The sequence below is a fragment of the Diplotaxodon limnothrissa genome, linkage group LG7, assembly GCF_057381915.1.
Source record: "Diplotaxodon limnothrissa isolate DT_005_m linkage group LG7, D_limnothrissa_male_GT1.1, whole genome shotgun sequence".
Lineage (NCBI taxonomy): Eukaryota > Metazoa > Chordata > Actinopteri > Cichliformes > Cichlidae > Diplotaxodon > Diplotaxodon limnothrissa.
In genome coordinates, this window is record NC_140602.1 from 51782742 (window position 1) to 51807951 (window position 25210).

The 25210-nt window shown below is 41.4% G+C and overlaps 1 protein-coding gene across 2 annotated transcripts in view; it reads right to left on the reverse strand.

The window, feature by feature from the left end:
- Positions 1–24489: 24489 nt before the first annotated feature.
- The window catches only part of LOC146629163 (uncharacterized), a 35774-nt gene continuing 35053 nt past the window's right edge, over positions 24490–25210 (reverse strand). For both annotated transcript variants that reach the window (XM_085358389.1, XM_085358388.1), the window contains one exon: positions 24490–24679. In XM_085358389.1, the coding sequence (XP_085214515.1) occupies positions 24490–24679 (190 nt within the window). The remainder of the gene's footprint in view (positions 24680–25210) is intronic.

Sequence of the window (25210 nt, forward strand, 5' to 3'; positions counted from 1 at the left end):
CTGGGACACTGATATGTTACACCTACTGGAACTGATGGCCATGGAAACCCATACAGTGAAACTCCCAGTGCACACTGTTTATGCTGATGTCAATGCCAGAGGAGGCTATGCTACATTTGCATGGCTAGGTGCTTGATTGCAGCAGCTGACATCAAAGATCAAGTCCAAGCAGAAGCTTTTTTCTCACCACCATACATAACAAAACTTTTTTTTAACTTGTTTAGTATTGAGATTAAAGTGAAGAAAATTTTGAAGAAGGAGATGAATTAACTGAAATAATCTGTGTGATCTGCAAAGTTGGATAGCTCAGTTGCCTTAGTTACATTGCAGCATACTACAGATAAAACAAATCCTCTCATCCAGAGCCAAAGTAAGCGATTATTCCATGTTTTATACTTCTACAATACTTTATTACATGAAAAAAATGCAAATGGCAGGGGATGATAGGAACCAGAGGATGATTAACAAGAATATGCGACACAGCATGTCTCAGTGTGTTCCTGTTAGTCGAATCATTATGCTTTATTTCAGAAGAGCCGGAGCCTTTTCTTGACTTACATCAGACAAAAAGCTGCTAAAAACAGCCGTCCTGCCATTCTTTTATTTTCCCACAGTCCCGCTGTTCATTTCTAACTACACAGCGTAAGTCAAATGTGCACAACACTGCTTTGTTTTACTCATGAAAACTTAAACCAAAGCTTCACAAATCCCATAAATACTCAAACTCAAACACAAATTTCAGACCATGCTTAGTGTGCTCGACAGGCAAAGATTGGACGAACGGGTGCTTCGTTTTCCACTTCACGCTATGTATTTCATACTGTGATTTTATTTTGCCTGAATGGGCTCAAGGCCAATATGCAGAGATGTTTCTATAACATCCACCGACACTCACAGTAATTCCAACTAATGCCTCGGCATCAGTCATATAATCATGTCACTAGAGACCTAGTATATGTGCAGCAGGTAGATGAGGTTCATAACAGCATGTATGCAGGATATTGTTGGAGGATGACTTACTAATTAAGAAGACGTATAGGCCTCAGCCTCTAGTTGCTGTTTTGATGCCGTGGGAAATAAAGGCAGCACAACAGCTGATCATTTCTGAAAAGGGAGCAGCTGTTCCCTTCTGCCATACTGCACTTTGTATTCATACATACTTATATACATTTCTCGTTTAAAAACCTTTATCATCCAGAGACTTTGGCAGCATTTATTTGTTCTGATTTTCTTTGAGGAATGAAAGGAAGGTCTCACAAAAAAGAAAAAAATCTTGTTAGATAAAGAAAAATATTGTCTGGAGCATCCGTTCTCTTGTGTTCCGTGTAACCTGAAGGTCATAGTAATTCTCGGACAATATCGTTGCTGCCTTCAAAATAACAACCTTAGGGAGAAAAAAAAATAGTTAGAATGATAGATTTGATGTGCAATCAGACAAAAATTTGTAAATTACAAAATTATAATGTAATTTCATCATGGCATCTCGCTTCATGATGCTTTCAAAGTAAGAAAAAAAGAGAGAGAAAGAAATGGCACAGCTTCAAAAGACCTTCTCGGAGCTTCTTCCTCGCGTACCTACCTGTCAGAATATTTTGGTGGTTAAAGTCTCGCCCGATGCCTGTTCAGACCTTGAGCGGTAAATTACAGAGAGCAGGTCCATGATGCAACGTGGACTCACAGTCTTTATCATCTGCTGCACAATGAAATGGAAAACAAAACTAGCTGAGCAAAACAAAGGGAAAGCACCTCTTGGCAAAGCAGTCACAAGACTTTGAAGTTATCTAACATGTCTTCAGAGAGACCGACTTTGATGTTCAGAAAAGTCTTCTCAAGCAGTGACATATTCCCCTGAAAATAATTGTCAAACATGTTCCTGAGCACACTGACTGCCCTGCAGGCAGAACAGGCGTGAACTCTTCCTCTTTGTTCAACTGTTCTTGCTGTTTTGTATGCTCTGTTGTGTGGCATCATGGGTTTTGCTGCATGACATGCCATTTTGAAGACGCGAGTGTTTGCCACTAACAGTGCGGGTACAAGCAGGGAACAAGGGAACAAGCACATCAGTAACATCGAGAGGACAAGTTTTGTGGCGTTAGCCTCCAAGAGGATGCGCGTGACTTGAAATGGAAGAACGCAAATGCAAAAGTCCAAAATCCAAATTTTTTAATGGCAAGAAAGGTGATCGGGAGAAGCAAACAGATCCAGCAAGGGAGGAAGCAAAAGCAGAAATCAAACGAGACTAAAAAAAGGAAGAAAAAAAGATGATAACTCAAAGAGCAGACAAACAGGCATGCACAAGGAAAAATAGACAGGAACTGCTCAAGGAAATGTTTGAACAGCTGGACAACAATGGCTTCATAGACAGTCTGACAAGTAGGGTGAGGCTGCGCACAGTAGCTATAAGGAAGAGCTTAGTAAAGGAGCTGGTGAAGAGGTGGTGAATGGAACTTGTGTGGAAAAGAAACAAACTAAAACTACCAAGTCTGCACGAGAGCCAATGGAAAAAAATGTAAAACAGGAAATCAGCTGAGTGATAAACATGAAAAAATCCTTTTCTCTGGCATTGTGTATAGGTTTGCATGGTTTAATGAAACCAACACATAAATCATAAATCTACATTGTTGACATCTTATGTTCAAAGATTGAAACAGGCAGACAGTTTTTATCACCATTTTTTTTGTTTTTATTAGTGTGAATGCTTGAAAAGCATTCACAGTATTGTTCTTCTAATCTTTATTATTATATTTTATCTATTCCGTATAGAAGAAACTGCATTCACACTGCAGTTTCTTCAGAAAATGCACTTTCTAGTTTTATTTGTTCTTTGAACCAACCTTCTAGAAATTCTTCATGCAGTTATACATTAATGTTGCATTTTATTCAAAGTAATATTAGGCTAGTGATGCACTCGAAGCCTCAACAATTCATTACACTTTTACTCCTAAAGACTTGTAAGAGAGGTCAAAAAGCACAAGGGGTCACTCTGATGAGGAGTCTCTCAGAGGCCAATTACTGTACCAGAGCCGTTCAGTGAAACAGCCAGACGTGGAGGAATGTAATGATTCAGCATCTGGTACCTTCAGAGCTACTCGCTTCTATGCTGGGGAGGAAGACCTTGCATAGTTTCACATTCTCTGTCTCAACGGGCTCACCACATGTGTAACATCTTGGATCCAGACAGTGAGGAATGCGGAATGCTCAGAAACGGATACACTTTGTGAAATGTGCACCTTGTTGTCAGGAAGGCTTCCAGAGTGACAGTGGCTTGACACATGTTAACTTGTTCTGCTGCACTCTATTGACCTCAATAAACGTCTCTGTGAAAGACATTCCTGTCTCTTGTATGTCCTTTCTGCACAAGCAAACGTCTCACATTATAAAGAAGCGTGATTGGAAATATTTTTAAAAATTCTCTCTTCAAACCTCACGGAAATGCTTTGCTACAACAGGCTTCTCTAGCCAAATGCCTAAGGGGCTCTAAAATAAGGCTAATCAATGGCAGTGGGAGCCTTTAAAAAGATAGGAAAAGCACTTCCAGCCTGCAATTTTGCAATTTCCACTGTCCAAAATGTCATGTAAGAAACAGCACTTAAGGGGGAACTGCCGAAGACAGCCTTCAACCTTTTTGTAGGATACCCCTGCACATTTTAAAAAAAAAAAAAATATATATATATATATTTGCCACAGCGTGTGGGCAGAGTGACTCCTTTTAGATGTGGAGAAAGCTTTTTCACACAAGACTGATTATTGGCTGCAACATGACCAAGTGTCACGTACGCGAATATAAAATAAAAAAGGCATGCAAATCTCAAATGACCCCACACCGTGGCAACTCAAAGAGACATAAAAACAAGTTTCGGCCCTAAAAACCTGATATTAGTTTTACTACAACTACTAAAACCCTAGTGCAGAGGCTCCACAGTGAAGTGGTTTATGTTTTCCTATCAAATGAATGATTGCCAGTTCGATTCCGGCAGGAGGCACAAATCATTTGGGGATTGTGTCTGGTGTACAAAAAATTCTGTCAAGAAATGTGGAGCTTCTTGTTGTGGCACCCCATTGTGATTAAGGAAGCAGCTGAAAGTCGAATTCCAGTGTGTTTGATTTGTGGCATAAATATCCTCAGTCTTAAGGAAGGGGGGTTCAAAAATGCAAAGAGCTTTAAATAACACAAACTATAGAGAAAGCCATTAGAAGGGAAAGGAATTAAAACCATTTTAATGAGAACAGCTCCTACGTAGGTGTTCCTCCAAAGCTAATATTGTATACTATTGGGAAGTTGGTCTGGCTCTTCTGAACCTCCTCCAGCATGAATTCAGTCAGGGCCCCCTTGTCACATATCATCCCACTCTTTCTTAAGATCTCTGCTGCGTGTGCCTTCTCTGAGGTTTTCCTCTGAGTGGAAGATGTCCAGAACAGAGCCAAATAGATTATTAACGAATTCAGCTGGTTGGAATTTTCCTTCTTTTTTTTTTTTGTTTTCCTGTTACCTCAGCGTGTGCCGAGGACATCCCATCACATTTCTCTCCACAGCTGGAAAAACCCTCGAAAACCCTTCGTGTCACAGAACCACTTTGAGTCCTTTCTCAGCCCCAGACACGGCGTGTTTACGTTACATTGCCCCCACCCTGCCTTTTTTTTTTTTTTTTTTGCATCAGTGCCAGGGGAGAATTTAGCTCATATTTTATTAAACCAATATGCAGCTATCGCAGTTGACTCAGAAACTTGGCAGGTCGTCTTGAAATGGGTACTTTTTAATTCATTATTTACCATTTCCAACTGATGCATGCGCTCATAAATATAACTGTGCGTTTGTGTGTAGTGCCTCTGAAATCTACAAAGATAAGCCAGAGGATGTGCCCAGGCATTGTGTCAGTCGGTGTGTGTGTGTGTGTGTGTGTTTTAATTTGGATCCCCAGGTCCGCATTCAATCCATATTTTTCTTTTATTTGGTCACTAATGAGGCTTCTTTCTCAGTTCAAAGAAAAGAAAGTACTTTCAAGTATCATTGCAACTCTGGGGCTTGTTTATCAGCATCATTATTAAGTCATTGAGAGAAGACAGTTTATGTTGCATCATTTATTGCATTAGCCTCCAAACAATATTCGCTGCAGGACCGGCGGACAGGTTAAGGCTGCTGCACCTCTTGACTTCTCACTGAGTGACTGCGAAATGACCTCTTTAGTTGTAATGTGGCAAAGTAGCAGCCGAAGCTCAATGATTCATGCAGTAATAGCTTTACCGCTTCCTCTCAGCGTGTAGGGCCGGTTGTTTTCACATGCCCATTATACATGCTTGTTGATGCCTCCAGACATGCCCCCCCCCCACCACCACCCCTCCTTCATTTTCAGCCTCCTTGATGTTGCACCGAATTGCGTGAGCCAACTTTGACCCTTGATGTTTCTTTGAAGAGGCCGTTGAAATAAGCTTGTTCTCTCACATTTCTCTGCAGACAAGCCTGGACCAGAGGCGCTTTATCTTATATGTCAGTGTGACACACCGGCAGCCAGGGTAGCTTTCCATGTGTAGCTTTTGTGTGTGCCAGCATTCTTGAATAACACTGCAGCAGTGCTGACAAAATAGTTACCGACCTCACCTCAGAATCCTTACACACTCACTCACACACACTCACACACACACACACACTCACACACACTTCCTTTCTCTTTATAGATTCAAAGCCAGTCTTCTCTGGCTCCTTTGTTCCCCACTCCAGGCTGGGCTCAGATCCTCTCTGCTCTCTGTAAGCCCGCTCCGCTCTGTCATCAGGATTACAGGCTGTGCTGTAGCAGATTAATGACTGACAACGCTACACTCCTCTCAGCATTGCACGGCACACACAGAGCTACCAGGATGGAGCGTGTGCCCGGTTGTGAGGGAGAGAGGAACAACTGCGGGGGAGATAATGCATTGTGTTGGTCTGAGAACAATATGTTAGCTGTGAGATTGGATGTGAGTGCCTGTGTGCGTGTGTGTAGTTGCGAGAATGTGTGCAGTTGCGTATGCGGCCGAGTTTGTGTTTGTGAATTTGTTGCTTATATGCACGTGCAGAGCGAGCTTTTCGGCTTCTACACGGCAGTGCAGTCATGTCAGTGAACATTGGGGGGTAGTGATGTGCGATACTGCAGATTTTGGTGTTGATCCAATAAGTATATACAGGGCCAGTATTGGCGATACCAGTACCAATACTTTTAACTTAATAAACTTATGGGGAGAGCAGTGTGTCATGACTTATGAGATGAATCATCATCGGTTTGTAAACTCTGAACAAACTTTAATTACCACTAAACTACTGATGTGACATTTTAAATTGTATTAATACAATGTGTAACCCACATCAGATTTGTGGGTTGTGCTGCTGCATAAGGTTGGAGGTGTAATTTTCCCTCCCCGCCGCTAGGAGGCGAGTATGCCTTGAGATGACTTTCTGTTAGTCAACATTTCCTGTTGTGGAAGCCATTACTCACGAGGCAACCGCTACTCACGAGGCAACCGCCAAATTAGCTGAAAGATCCTGGTAAGAAAAACTGAAATAAAAGTTAAATTCGCAATTTATCTTCACATACTAGCTGTTAACAGATGGCTATTTATTAGGATCTGAGATCTGTGAAATATGGCCGTGGGAAGCTGCGTCAGCTGGACGAGCTATCTCACCACGAGCTCCGGTAAGGGATGCTACATGAATGTTTACGGTGGCCCCTAGAGACAAAGCACATACAAACTCCAAAACACTTACAAAGTAAAAAACACATGCAAAAGACAAAACACGTACAAAATATAAAAAACATGCAAAATCCAAAACACGTACAAAATACAAAACACGTGCAAACTCCAAAGCACTTACAAAATCCAAAACACGTGCAAACTCCAAAACACTTACAAAATAAAAAACACATGCAAAAGACAAAACACGTACAAAATACAAAACACATGCAAACTCCAAAACACGTACAAAATACAAAACACATGCAAAATACAAAACACGTGCAAACTCCAAAACACTTACAAAATACAAAACACATGCAAAATACAAAACACGTACAAAATACAAAACACGTGCAAAATACAAAACACGTACAAAATACAAAACGCGTGCAAAATCCAAAACACGTACAAAATACAAAACACGTGCAAACTCCAAAACACATGCAAAATACAAAACACATGCAAAATACAAAACACGTGCAAAATACAAAACACATGCAAAATACAAAACACATGCAAAATACAAAACACGTACAAAATACAAAACACGTGCAAAATACAAAACACGTGCAAAATACAAAACACGTGCAAACCCCAAAACACGCGCAAACTCCAAAAAACACATGCAAAATCCAAAACACAACGGAAGTGCTCCAGGACGCTAGGGGCAGTGTTGAGCTTTTGTTACCTAGTAACTACACAAGCCAGGAAGTACCAATGACCGGATTTGGGGTCTGCAGCCTTAAAGGCCGCATTTTAAGGCCGATTATGTCACAGCGACACGACAAAGACTGTCCCAATTCAAAGGCTGCTCGAAATGCGGCCCTCAAATGTGTCCTTAATTTCCCTGAATTTTAAGGATGGGTCTGTGTAGCCTTCATGGCCCAACATATCCCAGACTTCATAGCGCGGCGGTGGTTTGGATAATTTTGCCGAAAAAAAACGGCGGAAGCGGAGCGGACGAAGAGTAAACTTCCAGAAGTAAGTACTGAATATTATGTCACTTATTTATGCGCAAATGTTTTTATAATGAAGAACATTAAAACATTACTGTTGGCAACATGTCGGGAAAGTTATGTGACATTAGCGACGTTTGTACTAACTTGGTTTTAAAGCCTTCACTTCAAAATATTCGCCGTTCAATAGCTGACTTTAATCTTACAGAGAATGTGATGATTTTATGCGTAATTAAAGTCAGTCATGTCAGTCAGCTGACGGTTCACTCCTTAAGCTGAAAGAAAGATGCTTTAATCACAGGAGTCACACATGTGTCCACTGTACCATCTGGGAACTCTTCTTGTTTAGCACTCGTAATGACACAAACACTAAATCCTCCTTCTCTGGTGCTGTTTTGTAGCAGTGTGTACACCTGAGACTGTCACCTGTCTGTCTGTCCTGCACTCTCTCTCTGTTTCTTTCTCTCTGATTGTGGAATAAAAGTATGAACATGTATTTATAAGTCACACTTGTGTTTGAATCCTGCAGCTTATCACACATTTGATTTCTATGTGTGACACCTGCAAGTGTCCAGAGTGAGGACAGACTGAGGGACCCACTGCATTACATCATCTGTGAGGCTTTGCACCCCTGATGATCCACCAGGACAAACTCAGCAGTGTGTGAGGAAGAGGAGGAGGAAGAGCCAGCAGCAGCTGACAGATGGAGAGAATAGACAGACTGTTCCCTGTTTGTGAAGGACTGCTAGAAAAGTTTAAAATAACTAATTGTCTGTCCTGAATCAGTCTTATTAGGTAATGTTCAAATAATTTTATCATTCCAGTGTTTCCAGTGTGGGAGAAAGTACTCAGGGCCTTCAAGTTACGCACTATGAAAGGCAGCAACAAGTTTAATGTTCAGAAACCTAAAGTCTGTATCAGCAGCAGAATGGAACTAAAAATAAATGTTTGTTTCAGTTCTATGAAGCTTTGAGTATTTTGGATCAGTAGCACTGCTGTGTTTGTTGCATCATATTGCTGTAATTGTTTATATGCTTTATATATTCTGAGGTAAGTTGATCTATAGTGTTACATCATATTCTATAAGGATGTTATGTGTTTGTATACTTTCTGCCCAGTTTGACCCATTTAGCAGACGTCAGCCTGTTTAAAGCTCTGATATCTATTCTGTATGACTTAAAGCAGTTATGACATGGTCTGATTTTCTCACCCAATAAAGGAATATTTAATACATCAGTCTACTCTTCATTTTATCAGAAACATATATATACTATTATATATTGTACATATATTTATTAGTTTCAGATGTAGCCATTCTTGTATTTTGCTTGTTTACATTATTGTATTTTGCACAACTCTGTTGCTTGTGAAGCTCGCACACAAGAATTTCACTCACATGTGCTGTACCAATGTACCTGCACATGTGATGTGACAATAAAAGTGATTTGATTTGAAACAGCTCACAGCTTGTACATTTTCTTTTTACACATATATGTAAGTGTTACAGGTACCGGGTGGCAGCACCTGTAGACAGCTATATATGTGTCCTGTAAACAGGCAAGAAATGATCAGACAGGGAGACGTGGCTTGCCGTTTCCTGAATACTCCGCCATTATTTATTCAAATTCACAATTATGCACTCCTTTCATTACTTTTACAGTATTACAACTGTGTATTTACTTATTCTTAACATAGCTCACACACACATTCTCCATAACACATTCCAATGTTATAAACATGACCAATTTTCTTGTAAGACTTGGTTCAAAATGAATTCCAACAAGACAAATCTATAAATCTCAAATAGCTTGAAAGAATGGTATAATCAGCACCATCTTGACATGTGCACTGAATTCACGGAAACACTTTATGGCAGAAACAAGATACTAAAACAATACAGGATAACGGTGGAGCCGATCACTAACATCACAGAGCATAGGAGGTGTGCGACCCAAACTAACATGCTAACCTTAGCATGCTGCTAAAGCCGTAAACAAATACTTACAAAAGTGTAATTTACTGTACTACACAATGTTGTACGCTTTCACTTTCCAACCGTAATGGTTAGTCTATGCTATATAATGGATGTGATTGCTATTATATTCTATTTCGGGCACGATACGAACCTGTAAACAGGCAAGAAATGATCAGACAGGGAGACGTGGCTTGCCGTTTCCTGAATACTCCGCCATTATGAGAAAACAGCGCGGAGCATGCGCTTCAGGCTGCTAACAACAGGCCAAACCATGGTCTCACACTGCCACCTATTGGTATAAAAATGAAGCGTCCACTACAAATATCCCAGGGTAGTTACCAAGTTTCCTGTTACAATTACTGTAGTTATTTAGGGCATTTCCAAATGGAAATATCACTTACATTGAAAGTGAAATTACTTAAATTAATTCACATAAATGTGATCACACATTAGTGGGTATCACACACTCCCTGACAAAAATAAAATGGCTCCCAACATTCACAAAATCATGACATTTTGAACTTTTGCTTCTCAAATTCTTATTAACTCTTATCAGTCCAAGAACTAGTTATGAAACAAGCAGTGGGGGTGGTGTGTATGCAGATGGGGTCAGTGATGCGTGATACTGGTATGGTGAGTATGGTATTGGGGTGCAGTACATTGGTGACTGTGACATACACATGGGCGGCACAATTGCCAATGGTGGGTATGGAAATACAGTGTATGATGGTATGGTTGTGGCAGGTAACTGTGGTGCTGTGCGTTCCCCAACTAGATTAACTGCCGCATGTGACTGCACTGAGGGTTTACCCAGTGATTCATAAGTCAGAAACTGTCGTGGTTTCCTGTGACGGGTAGATCTTCTAATGTCCGTACAAGTATGTCCCGGTGGTTGAACCTGTACGTTAGACTGCGAATGAGTTTCACACTCCTCACCAGACCCTCTGGGTTCAGATAGGTTGTCACTACCCACTTCCATTTCTTCCATCTCCTCTCTCAGAGAACATGGCAGGTGTGAGCATTCTCTCCCAGTTTCCTCTTCGAATTGTTCAATGCTGACGGATGGTGAATGCTCAGGCATAGTCAGTATGTCTTCCATCGTCTGCACAGGTGAATGTCCATTTTTTGTGTTTGTTGTCACTCTAATAGGTTCTTTGGTCTGGTATGACTGAGATGCAGGGTGTTGCTCATGGTCCAGGTTCCTTCTCACGGTCCTTTCAACAGGTGCTCTTAGCCAGTACCCCGAGCAATCACTCTCAGAACCGCTGTCAGAGTTATCCCACATGTCTGTTTGTCTTTGTGCATCTGCAGATCTTTCCATCCTTCGTCTGTTGCGTGTTGTCTTTCCAATCGCAGGCTTTGCCAGGGGGGGAGTGACTTGAACAGGTAAGTCATTTACAAGTAACAGCAGATTGCGATGCAATGTTCGGGTTCTTTTTGGGTCTCCAGCTTCAGGATGGACTACGTAAACTGGGCTATCTGCTAGCTGCTCTTTTACTATATAAATAGTCCTCTCCCAATATGATCTCAACTTGCCAGGTCCTCCCCGCTCACTGAGGTTTCTGACCAGAACTCTGTCTCCTGGCTTAAGCATGACTCCTTTTGCCTTTTTATCATATGTTATTTTGCCTCTTGCACTAGACTTCTTGCTATTTTCACTAGCAATCCGATAAGCTTCCGACATTCGTTCGGCCCATTTCTTGGCATATCCTGTAGGTGAGTATGTTTCATTCTCCCCCTTCAATCCAAACAGCAGATCAACTGGTAGATGCGGGTGTCGTCCATAGAGGAGATAGAATGGTGAGTAGCCGGTGGACTCATGTCGAGTACAGTTGTACGCATGTACAAGATGTGGGAGGTGGTCTTTCCACTGTACTTTTTCCTTTTCGGTTAATGTTCTCAACATCTGGAGTATTGTCCTGTTGAGACGTTCTGAAGGGTTACTTTGAGGATGGTAAGGTGATGTTCTAGAATGTCCGACACCAGATAATTTCTGTAGTGTCCTGAACAGTTCATTCTCAAATTCACGACCCTGGTCGTGATGTAGTTTGGATGGGTATCCAAATCTGGGTATGAAATCCTGGAAAATCCGTTCAGCAGCTGTTTTCCCACTCTTGTTCCTTGTGGGGTATGCTTGAGCAAATCTAGTGAAATGGTCAATTACCACGAGAATATACTCATACCCTCCACGGCTGGCTTCCAAATGCAAAAAGTCAATACACACCAGTTCTAAAGGGTAGTCCGATCTTATACTACCCATGGGAGCCCTGACGTGTGTTACTGGTTTCTTGGACATGATACAGGGACACTTCTGGGTCACATAGGCTTCAATGTCCTTAGCCATAAAGGGCCAATAGAATCTGTCCCTTGCGAGATGTAGCACTCGGTCTGTCCCAACATGACCCATCGTGTCATGTAAATGTCTTAATGCTAAAGTCCTGTACTTGGCAGGAAGCACTAATTGTCTTCTGTCACTGGTACATCTATACAAGAGGTCATTTTCAAGATGTAATTTACCCCACTCGTGGAGGAGTTTATGGGCAGTTCCTCTTACCATCTTGCGTATTTCATCTGTCAGTTTTGCTCCATCTAGTTTCAGCTTGAGGATTTGGCCAATGGCTGGATCCTCTCTTTGAGCTTTAACTAGATCATCATGGCTGATGCTCCGCGAGTTGATATGAGGCTGCTGATGGGGGTCCAGAGAAGAGATATTGAGCATGGCTACCCAAGCAACATCTTTCTGTCTGGCCACCTGGCTTCCATCCCAGACTGCCTTCACTGCCTCATCTGGAAATCCCTCTGTACAAGCAGTTTCATATTTCTCTATATCCAAGGGGAGACGAGAAAGAGTGTCTGCGTCTACATTTGACTTTCCTGGCCTGTATCTGATGTCGAACCGGAAATCTGAGAGCTCTCCAACCCACCTATGTCCCACTGCGTTTAACTTTGCGGTACTCATTACATAGGTTAGGGGGTTGTTATCTGTATAAACTGTGAAGTGTGGGGCATAGTACAGGTAGTCACGGAATTTTTCACATACAGCCCATTTCAACGCAAGGAACTCTAATTTTCCACTATGCAGGTGGTAATTGCGTTCTGCTTGTGTCAGAGTCCTAGATCCATAGCCAATTACTCTCAATTTCCCATGTTGACGCTGATACAGGACAGCTCCTAAGCCCTGGTCAGATGCATCTGTATGCAATGTGAAAGGCAGGCTAAAATCAGGATATGTCAGAACAGGGGGGTTGGTGAGGAGGGTTACCAACTGTTCTAACGCTCTCTGGTGTTTTAGAGTCCACTCAACGTGCTCTCGAGAGGACAGCTGTGAGTGTTTGCTGTTTCTCACAGATTTTGGACACTGAGTTTTGCCTGGCTTGGTCTGAAGGAGTTCATAGATTGGTTTAGCTATCCGGGAAAAATCCTGGATATACGAGCGGTAGTAGCTTAGAAAGCCTGCCAGCTTCCTCACATCACCAACTGTTTGAGGTGTCTTAGATGTCAGGGTTTTGACAGCCTCCAGGTCTGCCGGGTCTATTCTGACTCCTTCAGCGGACACAAGCCGACCCACATATCTGACTTCTTGTTTGAAGAGGTCACATTTCTCCGGCCTCAATTTTACTCCATGTTCTTGGAGTGCCTGGAGAACCTTGCGGAGGGTCTCAACATGGTCGTCAAATGTTTTTGCATAGCAAAGTACATCGTCGAGGTATGGGATGCAACATTCATCTCTAAGAGAGCCAAGCATCTCTTCCATGCTCCGCTGAAAAGCAGCTGGGGCATTTGTGAGACCAAATGGGATGCGAACCCATTCATAAAGACCCCATGGTGTTATGAAGGCAGTGAGGTGGCGAGAGCCCTCAGCTACAAAACCCTGGTGGTAAGCTTTTCCTTGGTCTAAGATGCTAAACCACGAGTACCCACCCAGAGTATCAATCAGATCCTGTATCCTGGGCAGTGGGTGTCGATCAGGAACAGTCTTTTTGTTCAGAAGGCGATAGTCTATGCATAAGCGTAAACTGCCATCTTTCTTTCTGACACAGACGACTGGGGCGGCGTACGGGGACTGAGACTTTACTATCCAGCCTTTTACCAAAAGTTCTTGTATGTACTCTTTAACCTCTTTAAAAAGTGGCTTAGGGATGGATGAGTAGGTTTTCTGAACAGGGATATCATCTTTCAAGTTGATTGCCATTTGCAAACTGGGTATGCATCCTATATCACTACTGTCACGAGCAAAAGCCCCAGCTTCCCCGCAAAGCATTTTTTTAACTTTTGCCTGTTGTTCCTCATTAAGATGGCTGATGTCGACAGGAGGCTGCCATAGGGGTAAGTTGGTATGAGTAGATGTAGAGGTGGCACTATTGGCTGTCACTGTGGGCTTAGATTCTCCTAGTGAGTCCATTGTAATCACCTTCTCAACAGAATGAATACTGCCAAGGGCTGTTTTCCTTGGTAGTGTGATGTTATGTTTTGTGTTGTTGCCCACAGGTACCTCTACAAAGGGCCTCTTGGTGCTTTGCACTTCAAGCAGTCCTTCACAGACATCTAGCTCAGCAAGCTGTGTGTTGTTATCATCAGGCTCAAAGAGGAAAACAGATTCGGACAGGTTCATGGCAGGTGAGACTGGACACTTAACCCAAATCACCTGACCCGCTGGAATAAGGGTGTCATACCTGCCAGTCCGCAGGCGTCCACATTGTGCAGGGGCTTCATCAGCCTTGATGAGGTTTACCAGGAGCTCTGCCTTTTCTGTTGGTATTGACATGGCATTGCAAAGCAGGGTGACGAGAGTTGGCATGAACCGTCCTGGTTGTTCCTGCACAAGTTCCTCCATCACATTGAAACCCAGCAGCGGTCTCTCCAAAACAAAACTGCTTACAAGAAAAGGCACAGTTATTGACAAATTAGGGTCTTCATTCCCTCTCAAATTAACTGTGATTGGCACCCAGCCATCAAATGGGAGAGTGTCACCATTCACAGCACGGACTTTTAACTCTTCTTCATTATCAATGACTTCATCAAGTGACCTTACAGGTGTATCTGGTAGATACTTATTTTTCCACTCTCTGTCAATCATGCTCACTTGAGCTCCCGTGTCCAACAAAGCACTAACTGCTAAACCATTTAGATGGCACTGGGTGAGCGCTTTTTTTCCAATTAGTTTGGCTAATTTTTCACTTTTACTGTTGGGTGAACTGCCAAGAAGTATAGCAGATTTATTTTCTTGGTTATTCTGTCTCTGGGTTGGCACTACATTATGTTTGGTGTCAGCGTCACACTTTGCCAAACTTACAGCAACAGTCTCACTAGTACTACATAGGTCAGATTGGGACGGAGAGTGGGACACGGTCACTGTTTGTCCCGTGACAGGGACCGGCTCCCGTTTCCCTGACGTATTGTTTTCTTCATGCAGCCAACTGCGCGGTGGCCTTCCTCACCACAGTGAAAACAGTGGGGACAGTCGGGGCGGTCTTGTTCTATGCACTTTTCACAGCCATACTTTCTTTCTCTGTGGTGATCGGTTTTGATTTTCTTGTACTGGCTGCTCTGTTCAGCTGTTATTTGTAGTGACTGTGTCATTTGTTCAACAATGCTTGCAAGTTTTTCGACTTTCTCTGACAGCTGCTGGATCATATCCACCTTAGGTCTTTTTCCTGCATTTTCCTCTTTCAATACAGGACACTGCATACCGTTAATCTCAACTTGTGTGCTGTGCACATTGGTGTTTCTCTGACGGGTGACTGATCCTAGACGACGCTGTCTTTCACTTTCATCACTCATTACTTTCTTCATTTGTTTAAGGATAGTCTCATCTGTGACATTGGCATCTGCAAGGAGTGGCTTTAACTCTCTACGAATGTCACTATGTTTGTGGCCCAGTCCTTGATACACAGTATGAAGAAATACATCCTGAACTGTACTGGCTGAGTACTTTACATCTGAGTTGGTATGCTTCGAGGTGAGCAAGATCTTTTGTTTGAGACCTATGACTCGATACAGAAACTGTTGTGGTGTCTCACTGTCACTTTGTTTGGTGCACATGAGTTCCTGGAAGAGTTCTGTGTTGTTTTGCTCACCAAGGTGAGAATGGAGGAAGTCTTTAAGCTCCTCTACTGTCAGTTCATCCTTGTTCATTAGCATGTCTTTGAAATTACCAGGTTTGATAACTCTCATGACAGCCCTCACAATTTCGGCATCATTAAACTGTTCTTTGAGACCCTCTTCAATCTGGCGGCAGATGCTGTTATAACTGATGTCTGATCCCTGGTCTCCAATCTGGCCCCCGTGAATCTTAAACTCCCTGCGATGGAGGTAAGACAAGTCTCTTAGGGACACCACCTTGTCATGTCTCATGGGTGCTTGAGTTTCAACTAAGCTGTCATTGTGTGGTGTGCTTCTACAATGAGCCTGTGATGGTGTCTGAGAGGTGAGTTGAGAACCTGATGTGGGCATGTACTGCTTAATTTTCTTAGAGAGCTCTTCGTAACTGAAGAGTATTTTTTGTAGTTCTATATCACGTTGGGAAACAGCAGTAGAGCTGGTATTCTGGGTCACACTGTCAGTTACTTCTGTACCACTATTATGACCATCTTCTAAAAACATTGCATTAGTTGGACTCATTTCAACACTGACATCATGAGGCTGAGCATTTGGACATAGATCACATGAATCATTACCAGTGGCAGCCTGTATCTGCAAATCAGAAACATGACCCTGGGTAACAGCATCAACAACATCTTTCAGTGACAATAAGTGTGACATGCCCTGATCTTCTGACTCTAATAAAGCCTTACTGCACATGAAACCACTGATGTACTCGAAGCAGCTGTCTTCATCCCCTGACTTAAGGCAAGACTGATCCACTCCTGGCACTGGACCCAGAGACTTGGCAATCTGGAACAGTTCATCAGCAGAGAGGGTGAGAAGGTCTTTCTTGATGGCCCACACCAAGCTCCTCCTCTCACCTTCCGCCATGGTTGCTTCCCTATCCCTTGCAGTGGGTCACACAATGTCAGCTTTCGTACAGTTTTTGCCTTGATGGGCGATGGTCCGAGCACCAAGCAGCACCAAGCAGCACCAAGCAGTCCTTATTTATCTTTTTTTCCTTACTACTTGTCCATTGCGCTAGTTGTGACACATGGCCAATGCATTTCCTGCACAATCAGTAGCATCTATTCTCCATCAGGCAGCAGCAGGTGTAGGTAACAACCAGCAGACTGGACTTGTCGGTGTTTTCTTGCCACTCTTGGCCCAAAGTACCGGTATTACTGGATCAGCTCCCAGCCTCAAAGGCAGGACTGATCCCGGACGAGCCCCCAGAAAACTGTTACAGGTACCGGGTGGCAGCACCTGTAGACAGCTATATATGTGTCCTGTAAACAGGCAAGAAATGATCAGACAGGGAGACGTGGCTTGCCGTTTCCTGAATACTCCGCCATTATTTATTCAAATTCACAATTATGCACTCCTTTCATTACTTTTACAGTATTACAACTGTGTATTTACTTATTCTTAACATAGCTCACACACACATTCTCCATAACACATTCCAATGTTATAAACATGACCAATTTTCTTGTAAGACTTGGTTCAAAATGAATTCCAACAAGACAAATCTATAAATCTCAAATAGCTTGAAAGAATGGTATAATCAGCACCATCTTGACATGTGCACTGAATTCACGGAAACACTTTATGGCAGAAACAAGATACTAAAACAATACAGGATAACGGTGGAGCCGATCACTAACATCACAGAGCATAGGAGGTGTGCGACCCAAACTAACATGCTAACCTTAGCATGCTGCTAAAGCCGTAAACAAATACTTACAAAAGTGTAATTTACTGTACTACACAATGTTGTACGCTTTCACTTTCCAACCGTAATGGTTAGTCTATGCTATATAATGGATGTGATTGCTATTATATTCTATTTCGGGCACGATACGAACCTGTAAACAGGCAAGAAATGATCAGACAGGGAGACGTGGCTTGCCGTTTCCTGAATACTCCGCCATTATGAGAAAACAGCGCGGAGCATGCGCTTCAGGCTGCTAACAACAGGCCAAACCATGGTCTCACACTGCCACCTATTGGTATAAAAATGAAGCGTCCACTACAAATATCCCAGGGTAGTTACCAAGTTTCCTGTTACAATTACTGTAGTTATTTAGGGCATTTCCAAATGGAAATATCACTTACATTGAAAGTGAAATTACTTAAATTAATTCACATAAATGTGATCACACATTAGTGGGTATCACATAAGCATTTGAGCCAAATTTAGTAATGCCAACATACTGAAGGAACAACATTTGTCTCTTATATATGATACACCTATGCACTGTCAATATACATTTTGAACCAGCTGCAGATGTCAGAGTAACAACTGACTGACCCCCACATAAAGTGCGTTACAGTAGTCCACAGGGGAAGAAATAAAAGCATGGATCACGGTTTCAAAGTGCTGCCTAGAAAGAAACGATTTCACTCTTGCCAGTCGCCTTAAATGATAAAAAATGGACTGGTCCAACTTAAAACCAAGGGCAGTAACAACAGGTTTAAAATAAACCTCCAGGGGTTCCAAATGAAAAGAAGAGGACTCACAGGGGCCACTGGGTCCAAACACCAACAAATCTGTTTTCTTTTCATTCAAATTTAAAAAGTTTAGAGCCAACCAAGCTTTAATGTCATCTAGGCATGTCAAGAGAGGTTTTATTCAGATGCCATCCTTCAGCTTCAGTGGCAAATAAATTTGGCAGTCATTCCTATATACTTGTCTTTGAGTGAAGATTTAAGGTGGTAAGACATGTAAATAACTGCAACTTGAATCTGTACTGAAGCTCAGTATTTGACAAAGAGTTCATGTTCACTGCTGTAATACCTAATAATGACTAATATAATAACCATAATATTGGCCATATTATATTTACATTACCAAAGTGATATGACTTTAGTCTCATGAACAACATTAGCTAATTGTTATTTACTAGCTAATCTTAAATGACTGTTCAGTACAGAAATGAAGCCCAAAAATCATGTTTTACTGTCCTGTGGTCTCAGCCTCAGATACTTATCAAATCACACAAAGCTCTTGTAGAAACAAACAAACAAATGAAAAAAAATATGTTCTCCTTCATTTCTGTCAAAAAAAGTTGTATGACACGTTTCCAGCTGTTAGTATCATAGTTGCTAGGCAACCTGGGAAGCGCAACGGAGACTAGAGCCCATGTGTTTGCAACAAACTTGCCGTTTATTTTACAAATCGAGCTCAACACTGCCCCTAGCGTCCTGGAGCACTTCCGTTGTGATTTGGAGTTTGCATGTGTTTTGAATTTTGTACGTGTTTTGGATTTTGCACGTGTTTTGGATTTTGCATGTGTTTTGGATTTTGTACGTGTTTTGGATTTTGTACGTGTTTTGGATTTTGCATGTGTTTTGAATTTTGTACGTGTTTTGGATTTTGCACGTGTTTTGGATTTTGCATGTGTTTTGGATTTTGCATGTGTTTTGGAGTTTGCATGTGTTTTGAATTTTGTACGTGTTTTGGATTTTGTATGTGTTTTGGAGTTTGCACGTGTTTTGAATTTTGTACGTGTTTTGGATTTTGTATGTGTTTTGGAGTTTGCACGTGTTTTGAATTTTGTACGTGTTTTGGATTTTGCACGTGTTTTGGATTTTGTATGTGTTTTGGAGTTTGCATGTGTTTTGAATTTTGTACGTGTTTTGGATTTTGCATGTGTTTTGGAGTTTGCACGTGTTTTGAATTTTGTACGTGTTTTGGATTTTGCACGTGTTTTGGATTTTGTACGTGTTTTGGATTTTGCATGTGTTTTGGATTTTGTACGTGTTTTGAATTTTGTACGTGTTTTGGAGTTTGCACGTGTTTTGGATTTTGCACGTGTTTTGGATTTTGCACGTGTTTTGTATTTTGTACGTGTTTTGGATTTTGTATGTGTTTTGGAGCTTGTACGTGTCTTGGATTTTGTACGTGTTTTGGATTTTGTATGTGTTTTGGAGTTTGCATGTGTTTTGGATTTTGTATGTGTTGAGGAGTTTGTGCGTGCTATTTGGAATTTGTAAGTGTTTTGGAGTTTATACATGCTTTGTCTCTAGGGGCCACCGTAAATGTTAGCACCATAAAGACATGTAGTTGACTGCTGTCAATATATTTTCTGCTTTAAAAAATAAAACCAGTCGGAGTTGTGATATTTATGTTTAAAGTACTGTAAGATCACTGATGTGCAGATGTTTAATTTTAAGTGCTAAAGTATACATTAGAATGTGCCCAGCTAACCGCTAGTATTAAGTTACTGCTTAGCGATCTCTGTGTTCTAACATTACTGTGATTCATCTGAGTTTGTTAGCTTTCCAAAACGTTGGAGAAGCAGTAATATTGTCATGTAGTGCTTAAATGCACCCTTTCAGTTTTGTTGACTTAGAAGTTAATTCATTTGATGAAGATGCAAAAAGTTCATAAAATGTGATTATAAAATGTGAGGGATCTCATTACCCTGTTGATGTATTAATGTTTAAAGAAGTTGATATATTTTTCTGAGAAATAATTCAGGTTGAAATATCTGAAAAAAGAAGAACAGTTAAAAGCAAGCTGTTAAAAGGATAAATATGGGAGAGTGAATCTTATAAGTTTATTTATTCCCAAAAGGGTAAATATAAGGTATATTTTCTGTTGCACTAAGACCTTGTGTGATGTAACTCAAATTATTTTAGGATGGTTGAGACATTGTATAACTAAAATAATTTGTTATACTTGAGCAATACTTGACTGAAAGATGAGTGATGGAAGAAGAATAGATAAAATAGTAATGTATGCACTCTGCACTGTGTGCATAGATTGGTTTTTGACCAGGACTGGATCATTTGAGATCTGAACCCTGTGGGTTCAGTGGCGAGCCAATCCCGAGAGAGTGACTGTCGACGGACCCGAGTGCGGTGTGGCCAGCCGTGGGATCCATCTTCAGCGAACCTCAGGACTATTACTACCTTCCTTGATACAGATAAGACTAACACTTTAAAAATCTACCCGGGTAGTGTTCGAACCAATGGACAGAAACACACACACACACAAGGAACTCTAATTTCTCTTTCTAAAGAGAAGTGGACTGAGCAACGGGAGCGGAAGCTCTTTAATTGAAACTCTTTGGAGAATTTCCTTAAAGAGGATGTTGTTTTGATTTTATTTTTGGGCCCTTTAATGTGCGTTTGTGCACTGTAGGAAGCCGGCTTTAGACAGGCAGGGTTTGTAAACTTTACAACTTTCAATACAGTTTCTACTCAAATCACATCTATTCTATCATTGTGTGGTTCCTTCTCTGCTGATCCTTTCAAGGCTCCATAGTCTTACCTAGAACTTTCTGATACTGGTCCAAAGTCGTCGAGACAATAATTTAATGCATATCTCATGTTGTTTAATTGTAATACCTGTTACAAATGTCTGGCACATGTCTGTTCACAGTAAAGGAAGAATTCCAATGAACAGGGAAACACATGACAAAAAGACCCCAAAACAAAAAATAAAAATCTTTTGGAGATCTGCTATTGTGGCTGTCTGTGAAGCACTTCTGGTTAAAATGTTTTACATTAATAAAACATTATTTAGACATTTTTCATAGTGCATGTTTTAAGTATATTTTCTTTACCCCCCCCAAAAGAAAAAAAGGAATAGAGGATAGAAACAAAGTATTGATCCTACCGCATTAGAATCGATCCAATACCAATACCACCACTGGCATTGCTACTATTGATTTGGATCAATCTGCCCACCTCTACTGGGAGTTTAAAACTGCTTAAAACAGTGTGTGTCTGCACTTATCTGTGCATATGTACATATATACTCTTGTCTTGAGCGAGTGGGGGGGAGGATGTAGCAGATACGTGTCCAGTACATAAAGAGCTGTGGACGTCCTGAAATATCCTGAAACAGCTTTCCCCTCCAATAACTCTCCCCTGCAGAAACAAAGCACAGTCTGTGTCTAACTGCTTTGTTCGAGGCAAAGTGGAAACTGCCAGTTGTTGTGCAAATCCAAACAAGCAGGCAAACAAAACTGAGAGCTAACGCTAGAACTCCGAAGTTTGGAATAAATTAGGCCAGGATCTCACACCACCTCAGAGCCTCGCAGAAGCAGCTTATGTGTGTCATGAATTACTAAGTAGTAATATTTGGGGCTTCTCACAGCCATCAAACAGCTGAGGCTTAATTTCCCGAGACTTGCCCTGGAGTGTCCACAAAAGTGGGCTGTCGGAGCTGCCATCTGAGGACTGAAGACTCGCCTCTTTTTGATGTCTTAGAAATGTTCCTAGAAGTCAACAGTGATTGTTTCTTAGAAGTGAGAAATGCCTAATAATAATCAGTGATACCCATGCTCCATTTTTAAATGACTTCATTCATTTTCTCTGCTCGGCTAACACATTTAAATATTACAATTTCATTGAAATTATTTGAAAACTGGGGGTAACTAAATTAGTGAGATGTTGCATATAAAAGATACAATGCATTTCTAAAGCACAACACATAGTTGTTGTTGTTGCTGTCGTGTGTGTGTGTGTGTATGTGTGTGTGTGTGTGTGTGTGTGTGTGTGTGTGTGTGTGTGTAGTAATTTATTTGTCTGGACATATATTTATATATATTTCATCTCAAAAATATGATTTTCTAGACTGAACAGAGCCTCACACATCCACATATAGCACTTTCATACAGCTACTCAGCACATCTGTATAATTGCAACACACACACACAAATACACACATTTTCATATCTTAGTGAGGACATCCAATCATAACTCAATCGTAACCCTGACACTAGAACCAAATATGTCTTTTTCCCTCTTCTTATTCCTCTTTTTAACATAATTATTATTTATTTATTGTTGGGTTTTTGTTGGTGTTGTTGGCAGTGCTTTGTCTCCACACACCATCCTGTTGTATGTTTTTTGTTTTACAATAAAATGTAAATTTCAATTATGTTATGGCTTAAAGCTGTGCATTATTAGGGGAGTGGTGGCTTGGTGTGACAGACTGGTGTGAAAGTAAGGGGATTGTGTCAATGCCAGCAGCTTTTTTGATTCACTAAACTGGACTTCTCCACTGTCCATGTGTTTTTTGTGCCATTTGGAGCTACATTTGTTTGAGAGTCAATATGGATACCTGTCAAATTAGCAACAACAGCAGTCCCTTAACTCTGTAATGCAGTTTTTCCCTTCACGGAATAAAATTCAGTTTTTATTTTAGTTACAGAACATGTTAGCACTGATCGGGTAATTCTGTGTCTGAGTGATGCAGCTTGCTGATAAGGCACCTCTCATTCAAATATAAACTGCTGAAAAAAATTGAAGATCTCAATGGGGGAAGAAATCATGCTTGATATTTACCCAAATATGGACTGGGTAATGTGTTTGGAATGAAAGGATGTCAGATGGAATTGATTTGGTGGAAGTGGTGGAGCTGCTAGTTTTGGTATTCTATGGCAAATGCCAGTCGGGCTCCATTGTACTGGGCAGCTAACACAGAGGATATCAGTCTGTTTCTGATTGTTTGGTCAGAGACATTGACACCTGTAGCCTGCTGGAGGTCATTTTGTATCTCTACCATTGCTCATCCTCTCCCTCCTTACACAAGTTCGCAAATGCCAGTCTGCTGATGGGTTATAAATAGTAGTAATAGCCTGTCTCCTGGAATCTCCAGAAATCCATGCTCTTGAGACTGTGCTGGGAGACCCAGCAAACGTTCTGGCAATGTTAAATTTTGAATTATCTGATCGTACTGCAACCTGTCCAGGTATAGCCTGTAATCTAAACTGTAATCTCTGTAGAGTATCATTTTGAAACTTCAAACATATGGGGGATGTCACAGTGACTATCATTTATACACAGTCTATGACTCAACTCCCAAACCGGACACTGCTACTTACGCTAAAGTGAAAACCATACACACAATAATTCCACTGTGCACTGTGATGGGCAAAAAGCACACTGAAGTCTGAATGACAAGAGATACCAAGGAGCTGTGGTAAAATACTTTTATTTAGCAGTAATCCATATCTGAAATATAGCATCCAAGCAAAACGGCTCTGACATATACAGAACTCAACTCACCATTCTCTCAAGTCATATATGCCTTTATTTATGTAAATATGTCGATTTATTTGCTCTTCTGTGTGTTGGCATGTGTGCATGTAGACACATGTAGTGTCTTTTTTTTATTTTCATCAATTACATTATAATAAAACTTTTAAATACAGGTCATAATAATTCTCTCGCTCTCTCTTTTTTTAAATGTCTCTGGATATAAAAGCTGGTGTTCTGACCCTCATTAGTCCAGTGATGATGATAAGTCCTATTTCTCTTTATCTCTTTGCCCATAAAACTCTGTTCATTACATCATTTATAAATATGCTCCATGGTATCTGCTATACTGCCGCTCGTGCTGTGCCCCTTAGCCGCTATATATTCTTTTTATATCTCCTAATTGCTTCCTAACCGTGAGTCATATTGTGGACTGAACTTTTACTTTTATTTGACTTCAGCACTTTTTACTTCCCTGCACCGGTGTCAGACCTGTGAGTGTTGAAGAGGCATTTTAAGAGCAGTAACAACATGTGCCTCCCAGTCAAACCATTATTTTAGACTCCAGCAGAAACAGCTTAAATTGTAACCTTTGTAGCTCTTTCTCCACCCACAGTTGTACATTTGCATTTTAATCCACCCGTTCATTTAACATTTGTCCCTTTAAACAAATCTCTGCAGGTAATCTTTTTTTCTTTGTTTTTTTTTGTTTTTTTTTAAGATCGTTACTCAGTGCATTATAGTATAAAAATGTCTCCATCCTCTCGGTGTTCAGAGGAACCAGAAGCACTTCTTCCGGTTCTTCTTGGTGGTGGCAGGGGGTCGCACTGGTTGTGGGGAGTCCTGTTGGTGAGGTGTCGTGGGCTGGGGTGTGGGTGTCTGTGGCGAGCCTTCTGGAGGGTCGCCCACCTTCCACGTGCGTACAACCTGCCCTTCCTGCAGGCGAAAGTCATGCTCTACACTGGAGATAGAAAGGGAAACAGAGGCAGTTCAGAAAAGTGTCCGTAATTCACATTTAGACCTGCAATAACTGACTTGATGGCCATGTGGGGGCAGCAGAAACAACCAGTGAACGCAACATATGACCTCTAAAGTTGGCTGCACGACCTTGATGGCAGTTATTTGGAAACAATACATTAAGCTGAAACTCACTTGCTGAGGTTTCATAAAGCAGAGGGGAGCTTGCCCCGCCCCCCCCATGGGCTCGACCAAATGCCAAATGTGTTGTGCTAAATTACACAACTGGTACTTAAACCTGCTTTAGACAGCGTGATTTACCGGAAAGAACGCGTACGACAAAGCATCAAACTGAAGCAAGAAGGAGATAATGAGACCCATATCTACAACTTCCTCGCAGACAATAATGAATCTGTTGACAAAGTGAATCAAGCGCTAAAATGCTGAGGATGGCAGAAATGTCGCAGCACCAGCACTGATCCCCAGGACTGCAGTTGACACGCGCTCCAAAGGAAAAGTCAGCAAAGGTGCATTG